The sequence below is a fragment of the Dysidea avara genome, chromosome 15 (assembly GCF_963678975.1).
Source record: "Dysidea avara chromosome 15, odDysAvar1.4, whole genome shotgun sequence".
NCBI lineage: Eukaryota > Metazoa > Porifera > Demospongiae > Dictyoceratida > Dysideidae > Dysidea > Dysidea avara.
This window is the reverse complement of record NC_089286.1, coordinates 13,312,068-13,323,551: the sequence shown is the minus strand read 5'-3', so window position 1 is coordinate 13,323,551 and position 11,484 is coordinate 13,312,068. Positions and strand designations below refer to the sequence as shown.

The 11,484-nt window shown below is 38.3% G+C and overlaps 1 protein-coding gene and 1 long non-coding RNA gene across 2 annotated transcripts; one reads left to right on the top strand and one right to left on the bottom strand.

The window, feature by feature from the left end:
- Positions 1–1,789: 1,789 nt before the first annotated feature.
- On the bottom strand, positions 1,790–2,989 carry LOC136245911 (protein TANC1-like). Its single transcript, XM_066037364.1, has 2 exons — positions 2,355–2,989; positions 1,790–2,293 (listed from the first exon to the last, which is right to left on the bottom strand). Exons 1-2 carry the CDS (start codon positions 2,818–2,820, stop codon positions 1,824–1,826), a joined length of 936 nt encoding a protein of 311 aa, XP_065893436.1. The 5' UTR covers positions 2,821–2,989; the 3' UTR covers positions 1,790–1,823.
- Positions 2,990–6,192: 3,203 nt separating this feature from the next.
- LOC136245702 (uncharacterized) lies at positions 6,193–8,353 on the top strand. Its single transcript, XR_010696083.1, has 5 exons — positions 6,193–6,482; positions 6,624–7,568; positions 7,638–7,802; positions 7,854–8,025; positions 8,214–8,353. It is a non-coding gene; the product is annotated as an uncharacterized lncRNA (long non-coding RNA).
- The last annotated feature ends 3,131 nt before the right edge of the window (positions 8,354–11,484 follow it).

Genomic DNA, 11,484 nt, shown 5'->3' with positions numbered 1-11,484 from the left:
GTCATTGTGGATCTACTCAAAGTGACTGCTTTGGATACCGCTACAGGGTCACCTCTATCCATTGAACCAATACCGTGCACTACTTACATGATCTGAGTATGTCACGCAGAACCAAAAGTAGTTTGACATGACTAGAGCAATGTGAGTAGTGCTGAAGGAAACGATATCAACCAAACATTGAAGCTGGAATGTTTCAATCAGCAGGCCAAAGTTCTAGCCACTTTGTTATGCGCACATATATGCGTGCTCACACGCACACACCCATGGATGTACACATCCACATGTGTACAATACAGATACACAGACAATCTGTTATAATTTATTCTTTTTTCTTTAGATGGTAGCTAACTCTGATGTGAAGTACACTACATCCTGTAACAATGGAAAAGTTATATAGATATATACACGTTTACTTTATGACAGCTTGGTAGTTTTGGTTAGGCAACCTTTGTTCTCCTTTGTGTCCATTCCTCTCTCCACTACCCCGAAGGTACACGATTTGCAGTATGTGCATGATGGCTTCAGTGCAAAGTTTAGATACCACAGGTATTACTGTGTATAAGTACCCATGCAGTGATGGCTTTAGGCTATATTTCACTGTTACTGCTTACTAAACCAACAAAAATAACATGTAAAAGCCTTCTGCATATCAATCTTAAATTTCAACAAAGGAGTGTGCCAGTTTCAGGGGCTTCATATCATTTTCTTTTGAAGTACGTTGCACTTCTTATTCATGCACTTATTTTATACATATAGAGTTCGTGATATATGATGATGCTTGCCACCTCAAAAAGTTTGCAATGAACACAACCCGTAATACACAGACTGATACATCATGGCGGATTGCATCCATGAATCTAGTAGTGGATAGATTTCATTTCGCTGGCCATGTGGATCCATGGTGTAAGAAGAATTGCAACCCTGATGATTTTGATGAATTATAAGGGGTAACTTTGAACTGGGGACTTGGGAACAAGGTATAGACACAACAGGTATTACTGTGTAAGTACCCAGTTCCCAGGTTGAAATGGCAACTTTGAACTGGGCACTGAGTAAAGGAACCTCTTCTAGGTGGGGTTTACACAAAGTGGGGACTATGTGGACTAGGTGTGGATTTCGGGAAAATTGATTGTGCAATTTTCTCACCAACCCCTATTTTCCCCACCCTCACCCCTTACTTGTGGTACTCGGGCCTTACATTGATAGACCCATTATATTATTAGCTAATTAAGGAATTATATAGTAAAATATGTGAAAAATTGTACACACTTAACTTCAACCATGGATGATCATGAGCTACAACATTGTAAATAATTTAAAGCATACCTCTAATAACCACTTGTCAATATCCCCTCACTTACCAGCCTACAAGCAAATAATAGCATGAGTTCATAAGTCTGCAAGCAAGTCTGAACCACATTTTTTTTGCACCTCATAAATTGCGTTGTAAATAAATTAGCCCCCCCCCCCCCACCATTTTTTGTTTTTATACAGATATATTTCAACTGGGGTGCATGTTATTGGGAACATTGGTTCACATATATGGATGTTGTCATCCAAAGTCTCCAGCTTTGCAGGGTAAGCAATTGTAGTACCAGAGCTATTATTCCCACTTTTAACAGTGTAGCTAGAAGTGGAACTGTCATCATTGCCTGGTATCACCAAGAAAAGTTAGTATATAGTTACTTGCTTTGATATACTTGAAAGAATTATGATAATCCTCAAAAACTAAAAATTGTACAACTACAATATACTACTATAACTATACTACTATAATACAACTGCACTACTATAATATAATCTACACAGTCCAGCAAGATGTCTCAGTTCCCATCTTCTGTTATGTGATTACCCATCGCTGATAGTAGGCCATCAAATCCGTTAACTTTATTAATGTCAAATTCTACTGCTCTACACAAAGGGCAACTTGAAGCTTCTTGGTTGTCAACCAACTGCTGTACATACTGCTCGCAACCAATAATGGATCTACAGCATTTGCTTATCACCACTGGTGGTCTTATGGGGACCACCTGACAAATACAACATCTCATCAGCCCTGTCAGGTGGTCCATTAAGTTATCTGGCAATGCTCTTGGCATCATAGACCTTAAGGTGGCGAGCTCTTCTTTTATCTTTTTCATACCTTCCTGTACTTCTTTCTTAAGCCTCTTGGCTGTACTTACTGTCAACTCTTCATCATCACTGCCATCTGAGGCACCTTCATCTAAGGTATTAAGGTTGGCCTGTGTTACAGCATAAATCTTTCTATTGGGTGCCTTCCAGAATGACAATGCTGTATTGATAAAGTTATACATTAAAGCACAAAGCATATAGCTATTGTACATGTCACATACCTTGAGTGGCAGGTGAATTCTCAATCCTCAGGCCATCACTTGTAACAATTAACATGTCTTGGCCCCAACTTTCTCTGGTAGCGGTCATGATAGAGTCAACATTGGCAGTTGACTCTACCAAGTGCATGAAAATCTGATGGTTAGGCTTAAAGTGTAATTTCCTACCCTTTTTCACAATTTTAGCTTTTACAACCTTCAGGGTAAATGTAGGTGGGGGGCGTCTTGCCACCACAGATCTAAACATAGAAGTTGATGTCCCCTGGTAGGGAGTGGATGAGCTTAATGATAAGGCAGATGAATTAGAATGACTACTGCCAGGTGAATTGCTGCCAGCAGGCTGAATTAAAACGGATGTGTTCCTGGCGCTGCCCTGTCCCAATCTCCTGCCTTCCACAATTAGGGTTGAAAAGGGCAATACCCTATCCTCAGGCAAGCTAAATGCCCCATTCTCCCTCGGGAAGTACATTGTCTCATCTGTGCTATCCTTAAGGTACACACCTGAAGGGTCAACCTGTGGAAAAAAGGAAATAAAAATAAATTAGTTAGGCTAGCTATACACTTCACACAGCTAGCAGCTAATTATTGCATCTCCAGCTAGCCACTATAGCTACCTAACCTGAAACAGACGACGAAGGTTTTCAACCGTTACTTGATGCATGAACACATCAGCATGCTGCTCGTGCATAGATTTTTTATTTTGGTTACCATATGATCAACTCACATCATCACGTGACACAATATTCAAAAAAATAGCGGCAATAATTGTGACTGAAGTAAAAACCAGAACTGATATATCACCACATATACGAGTGATCCAGCTTTGAAATATATTAGTGAGTGTGCCATTGTTGATGTATTATGTTCATAGCTATAGTTAGCTAAGGGCCGAGCGGCTGTTGGCCAGTATGTACATGTTCCAGTTGATAGCTGATTAGCTAAGGGCCGAGCTGGTGCTGGCAAGTCGATGCAACCCTCTCATTCCTCACTGCAAGCGAGAAAACATTAATATATTGCACCTATCAATATATTCAGCCCCTGCACGTGGGGCACACAGCCGAACTCAGTGATGTTAAATGTTAGATGCCCCGCATAGCAGGGCATACTAAGTGCAGCTATCAAATTCCCATGCATACGTACATGAGTATTTGGGAAAAAAATGTACAATTTTTTTCTTAAGCTGCTATAAAATTCCCACCATGCAGAGTGACACTTGCTGTCACATACCCTATAGTGGGGCAATAGATATTTGGTGTAACCCCACATCCCTTAAAGGCCAGTCTAACATGACTGATTATTCTTCATCTTAGACCATATCATGTTTTGCCTATGACTGCCTCAAAGGTTATGTATCATCAACATTTACTAATGTGAATAGGAATCAAAATGATTTATTGGCCATCAACTGGATGGATTTAAAAAAAAAAAATTTTTTTTCATTGAAAACTATAACACATAATTATACCTATCACAATAATTGGAACTGGAACAATGCCATAGAGGGTGCTAACATAGTGGTAATTATAATTACAAAACCACACATACCTAATTGACTAGTGGTAGTGGACAATGCTTTTGTAACAGTGGACACTGAACCTCTAAACCACCCTGCAATTGAGGATATAAAAAAGGTCCAAACTTCAAAGCCAGTTGTGGTACATTAATTATGTTGTTCAGCTAACCATCATGACAATGAGTGGTATTGTGCAATCAAACCAGTGGCTAAATAACCTTCTTAGTGAATTGTATCATGGATAGATAGGTTATTATTTTTGCACTGGTCGGTACTGGAATGGAGGGAGAGGTACTACAAGAAGTACTACAAGACCAGACTACAAGACCAGACTAGCGCTATACAATACTGTACATAGATTCCAATTATTTACTGGCGAAGTAAAACTTACAATCATGTGTGTTGGTATTAACCAAAGGCATATTTCAAGTTACCCAATTTTGTGCTAGTAGCTAGCTATATAGTGCAGCTACTTAATGTACGGCAGATTACCATGTACCCAAGTGTAAATTACAAATTCAATTGTAATATTGCATGTGTTTACTAAATAATTAACATGCAATCATTGGTTCATTCTATAGGTTCTGCTGTGATAGAGGTATACACAAAACAAGCCGGCTGAGAACACCTGAATTACAGTAGGGGCCATAAAAAAGTTTACACTTTGTTTTGTTTTAACAATTGTTAAAACGATAATGTAACTCTGTTATATAAAATGTGTTTTGATAAAACGCATTAACGAAACACATGCATAACATTTCGTATCGTTATAACTATAATTATAACGATACAAAATGTAATATAAATTTTGCGTAGTGGCTACAGAATCCATAGAGAAAATGGTGTACAGTGCGTATACAAAGCGACAAATTTTGTACTATTATCATAAAGGATATCAACCCCCTTCAATCAGCTTGCTTCTGCTGAAAGAAAGTTTGAAAGCTTTGAGAGTGGGTGTGGCAAAGTTTATAACGAGATTCGAAACTACTGGAGCACTTGCATTACACAGAATGCCGGGTTCAGGAAGACCATCAAAGATCACTGCTGAGATAAAAGAAATAGTTGAGAGAAGGATGCGAGAAGACGATGAAACAACAGCGTACCAGTTACACGCTTTGCTCGTTTCACATGGTTGCAGTATAAGCCGAAGAACTGTGCTACGTTGTCGAGTGCAATTAGGCTGGACCTTTCGAGGAAGTGCCTATTGTCAATTAATCCGGGAGGCAAACAAGGCGAAACGTTTGCAGTGGGCTCAGCAGTACATTAGAGATAACTTCAACAATGTAGTCGGGACGGATGAATGTTCAGTTCAATTAGAAACACACAAACGATTCTGCTGTAGAAAGGAAGGTGAACCCCCAAAGCCAAAACCGAGGTACGTATAAACATTATACATTTTGATTATTTTAATAGATATAGCTAAATTACAATAACGTTACTGTCTTTGTGTAGGGCAAAACATCCAGTAAAAGTCCACGTTTGGGCAGGTATCAGTCGACGTGGAGCCACTGGCATTTGTATCTTTGAGGGTATTATGGATGCTCCATTGTACATCGAAGTATTAGAACAGACTCTACTCTCATTCATAGCAGAGGTATATCCTGATAGTCATCGATTCATGGCTGATAACGACCCCAAACATACATCCAACGAAGCAAAACAGTTCCTCACACAGAATAAAGTAGAGTGGTGGAGAACGCCAGCTGAATCACCAGATTGCAATCCGATCGAGAACCTCTGGCACGAACTAAAAGAATACAACAGAAGAGTTATTAATTAAACCCACAACAAAACAAGAACTTATCGACGGAATCAAGCAATTTTGGAGTACAGTAACTGTAACTAAATGTAACAAATACATTAATCATCTTTAAAAAGTTTTGCCTAAAGTAATTGAATTAAATGGTGCCACTACTGGATACTAATACATTTTTGCAACCATTATCAAACTGTATTAATAATTATTATGAACTATTGTGGTCACTTTTGTTGAACGGCGTAGATGTGAAACTACCTGTGTGATAGCTAGCTTCTGCCTGGGTGTAAACTGTTAGTCTAAACTACAGAACTTAAGTTAACAGGCTAAACTAAATCTACGTAAGCCCATTTTATAGTTCATGCAAGCCAGTTTTAGCACTTGATACTACAAGCACCTGTACAAGTCAATCAACTCGCCATTCAACAACATGACCAAAATAGAGGAAACAACCGATAACACAAAATCATACCTTACAAGCGGCAGCTACTACAATACAAAATACAACAATTTATAGCGTGTTCCTAACACTACCACTAAAACAAACACAACAGGTGACTCATCACGTGAATAAATCAAAGACAATGGGTCAGCAGAACAATAGATAGAAAATCACGTGACAGTGAGTTGGCAAAAAATGTGTTAAACTCGTGGCGAGTCAGCCAAGCCAAAGTGACAGTGAGTCAGCATTTTGGGTCAGCAAAAATGTTTCTCACAAGGTTTCATCAAGTGTTGGTGATTTCAGTGATTAAGCGATGGAGCTAGTCTAATCCGCTGATCAAATCAAGCAAGTTATTTTTGTGCAAAGCCATTAAACACCTTATCATCGCTGGCCTATTAGCTACTTGAAACATGGACAATGGTAAGTAAGACTACAATTAATAGTAAGTGATCATTAATTAGAATATATACATTTTTTAAAAGTTCATGTTGTATATACATATATAACAGGAATATCTGACAACAAATATTAAGTAGAAGTTTTCTTTGCTTGTAATCTTAGTATTTTACACAGCTGCCCTACTGCAACAGTGCACTTCACCCAAACATCTTCAAATTCAATTGGATTGGACCAATATTGAGGCAGCAGACTAAAGATCAAAGACTTCAACTCTTTCATTTCATTCAGTGGTAGTGCTAATAATTCTCCATTTCGCTGTCCTGCAACAGTACAAGCTTTGAGAACATTTTCATCGAAAAAGGACTTTCTGCTAGTTTGCAAGCCAGTGTTGGTATCTTATCCAGGCGTTTAACATAAGATGAATACTTCTGAATGATGACATTTGGATTTACTAGTAGACGTTTGTTGATGGTGGATGATGGCAAATGGTTGTCTTTAGCTGATGGTTTAATGGGGATGCACTGTGACCTATTTGTTTCATTGTCGTTGGATGTTGAGCTAATCACAGGAGACAGCTGATGTATTTCTTCTAATACAGAAAATAATATTGTTATATCAAACCAAGCAAGTGTGTAAGTCATTACCATTTTTCTCCTCTAGCGATTTTATTTTTGTGATCAAAAGTCATCTGATTCTTGAGAAGTAGATTGACGGTCTTCCGGAATTCTTTGATAGTGCTGTGTAAATCTAGAAAAGAGAACACAATTTAATTTGATGAAACTATCCTTTGCAATAATTATTGTTTGATGCTCACACCATTCCAAACATGGTGTATGAGTGCTTACCTGGTTCAACTTGTGACAATGTAGATGGATTGTATGATAATTCAGGTGGATTGTATGGTGATTCAGGTGGATTGTATGGTGATTCAAGTGGATCGTATGGTGATTCAGGTGGATTGTATGGTGATTCGGCTTCTGATGGGCGTTCATTACATGGCTGCTCAAAATTCCAAGGAGGAAGCAGATCGTCTTATATGCTAACATCACTGAGGAATGGAAATTCTTGGTCATAATCATTTGGTGGTGTTGACAGACTGCTGATACTGTAAGTATTGGAAGAGGTGGCTGCTAAGGCTGTAATACAATAAGCCATTAAAACATTCTGCTTTTGTAGAAGGGTTCTCACCAGATGTCGGTATTGTTGCAACTGGAGTCACTACTGATGGTGTTACAGGAGCTCCTGCTTTGGTCATTGTTGAGGATGGATGTATTACCGTTAGAGAAGGGGCTATGGTAGTTGTCTGTGGAAGTGTAATGGAGGGAACTGTCTTAGTCAAAGGTAAGCTTGTTATTGGAGAAAGACTTGTCATTGTCATTGCGGATAGAGTAGTTGGAGGAACTGTTGTCGTTAGAGGCATTGTCGGAGACACTGTCATCGTCATTGGAGGCACTGTTGTCAATGGAGGCACTGTTGTCAATGGATGCACTGTCGCTGTTAGAGGCACTGCTGTCATCGCTGGAGGCACTGTCGTTGTAGGCTGAACTGCTGCCACTTTTATGGGGTTAGTATTTTTCCTACAAAATTTCCTGTGACATAAAAGCATATTTGAAAGTTGGTACCACATACCCTTAGTTGATTTGTTTGGCTCATTTGTAGCTGAGTGCTTCTTTTTTGTGTTTTTTGCTGTCTATTTGGTGGTTTCCTTTTTCTTGTTGTCATTGGTTTTCTTATTTGTTTTTCTTTTCTTAGGTGGTGGACTCAAGAATGATGGCCGCCATGAACCTGAAACGTATCTATCTTCAAATGTTTCCATTTCTGATTTACTTCCTACAAAAATAATGTGTATTTTATTGTACATTTTAAATGCTGATGATACCTCTTGCAGCCACCACTCCACAATATTTATTCTTGACAATGCATTCTTTTCCTACTTGTTGTCCTCCATCAGTAATGGCACTACTTGGAATGGTGGAGACACTGTGTTCTTGTGGCCAGTAAACTAGCACATGGCTATGAATACCTAAAATAGCACAGCGAAGCCATACCCATTAACCGCTAATTGCATTTCAAGTGCTTCTGAAGCACCACAAATAGAACCACAGTGTAAACGAGTTGATTAAACAATTAGCTTACTGGTTTGTTCGCAGACAAGAGCGTATTGCCTTCGAAGACTAACCGGAGCGCTTCGCTGCATGCTTCACGTTTCAGTTCCGTCGTTATGTAAGTAAGCGCGTTTATGTGGCGCCAGCGCCATTTATATCCAGATCGTTAAAACTACTGTTTTAACAATTAGTGATATAGCTTGCTTACCTTACTGTACTTGGCTTCGTTAAAACCATAGTTTTAACGGATAGTTCCAGTGTATCTTACCTGGCTTCTGTACATCGTTAAATTAATCGTTTTATGAATGTGTTAATCGTACTTTTATAACAAACGTAGTGTAAACTTTTTAATGGCCCCTACTGTAGATGAAGGTTTCTGTTGATTTTGGGCATGCTCCGTAAATATACGTAGCTACAATGTGTTGCACATTACATAGAGTAATTTATTTTGCTAAGTTAACAGACATTCAGCATTTTTACAACTTCATTTAGCTACTTCAGCTACTAGGTAGCTACTTCATTTAGCATAATACACAAATAACCATGAGTAGTTTTGAACAAAGTGTGATTTCTACATGTGCATTACACAACTTTGTTATCCCAACAACTGAATGTAAAACCATACCATTGGTATAGGCGGGTCCTGTGTATGGACGCAGAACACTTACAGGGTTATTGGCATCAAGAGGAGTTAAAGCTGGATAAAGGAGAGTCGGCGAATCATTGAGATATGTGTCACCTGTGTACTGCCAAGCCCGTACAAATTCAGTTGCCAGGATGACGAATCCTGCAAGCTACAGGGCAAATTATTTTGGTCACCAACTCCATATAGACCAAAACAAAAAGAATTTTATGATACGGTGTACAGGTATTTCATTACTTGCAATAACTACACTGCACTGCAACACAGCACACACACAATAACTTATCAAGTAAACATTTTCATCCATATCAGTGGTATAGTTCATATTATTGTAGTTCTATATGTATTAAGTACCCATCTGCGATATTCTTTGAAGTTTCACTCTTAAGTATGTGAACATATTATGATTGTTTAGGCAAACCGTATGGCATGTGGGATCAGATTAGGGTTGACCATGGAAGGGAGTGGTACCTAATGTTATATATACAAGAACACCTGGCTGGATACCGAAGAAACCCTTCTGGACCACCTCATTTGCAAACATCCTCGACTCAAGTGAGATTTTTGTGATGCAATGAAAAACAGATACCTAGCATCTGCTGTAGCTATAAAAAATTGCTATAACAGATTACTGACATTTAACAACAGTTGTTGTAATTGGATACACAGGGTGAAAAAAACTCTCACCTGATATTCTATCATTAAGATCTAAGAATGAGGACATGCATATAATCACTGTTGCATTGTTTCATGTTAAGGTAGCATTGGCTTTGGTGTTAACTGACATGTCTTGTTGTAGAATCATGTGATAGAAAGGATATGGGTAGAGGTCAATGGAAGGGTCAACTACCCCATCAAAGCTACACTAATTGAAATGCAAGAAAATGGTGATTTCAACTTGGAAGATGAACATGTCAAATACTGCGTCTCGTGGTACACTATGCATGTTAGCCAAGTTGGGACAACAATGTTTGTGACAGCCTGGAATGAGCATCGCATATCAGGTATATTTCACAATGCCTGTCCATTATAAAATATTACTATTTCTGTAGGTGCAAACAAAAGAATCCTTAACGTGATGATGGCACAAAACAACCAGTCTAAACAGATAGATGAAGCTGATAGACTGTATGAAGCTAACGGAGGTCATCTAACTCTATTTAATGAGTTTAGACGAGACCAATTAACAGGAAATGAGCAATTGATAACTATTAGAATGGAAAGATTTTATGAGCAATGGCCAAGCTTTGACAATATTTTTCATGCAACAATGAATAGTAACAATACATTGTTTCGCGATGGGCTGTTAGGCCATGACAAATAAATTTTATGTTTCACGGATGAGGCGGGTCACAATTTCCGGTTTCCAAAAATAAATGTAAATCACGTGACCATTTCAACATGGCTGGCAAATGTTCTTTGTCGATAAACTCGTCCTTAAATGAGTGGTTGAGTGTTGTATTAAAGCGAGGCTTAGTAATTATTAAGAATAGAGTGATAGTACAATGTTCCTGCGAAGAAACGTTTGGAGCTCTTGTTAGAAAAGTCGCACCGGAATTAGAAGAGGAAAGATTTCTGCAGATGAAAAGTTTGTTGACGTCCACGAAGTAGCCATGGAGGCACCTATCAGTGTTTGTAAGTTATTTAATTGTAAACATTGCTGTATATACTTCGAAAGTGCTGATTCCACGTCAGCATATGATAAAATCATAAAATCAATATTATACATAAACTCTAATTCCGTTAGTTTATAAACTTGACAGGCACCATTCTTTTCTTTTTTTTTTTTCTTTTTCGACCTGCCGGGTCACCTTTGAGGGGAAAATAATCCATGAAACATAAGATTTGTTTGGTATGGCCTTATGCTTCATTGATATAAGTATGCAACTAACAGCACAGCTGTGAGAGAATTTTACATGCAATTTATAACCTGTTAATAATATATGTGATGTCTTATCTGCTAAAAAATGCATAATTTTTAAAGTAAAACAAATTAATGTCTGGCTATGTCCTGGTAACTAGCAAATATAATAGCTATTATAAATATAATTTCCCAACAGTTCCTCACGGTCTTCATGAGATGTGGTGGTGAGGTGTTGTGGATCCGAAAAGAAACAAAATCAATAGAATCCTGTGATCGAAAGAATCTGGGTAAGAGTTAATTCAAGGATCAACTATCCCATTAAAGCAGTGTTTATTGAAATGCAGGAAAATCAGGACTTCAATTTAGCAGATGAACACATTAAATTCTGTGTCTCCTGGTATAGTATACGTG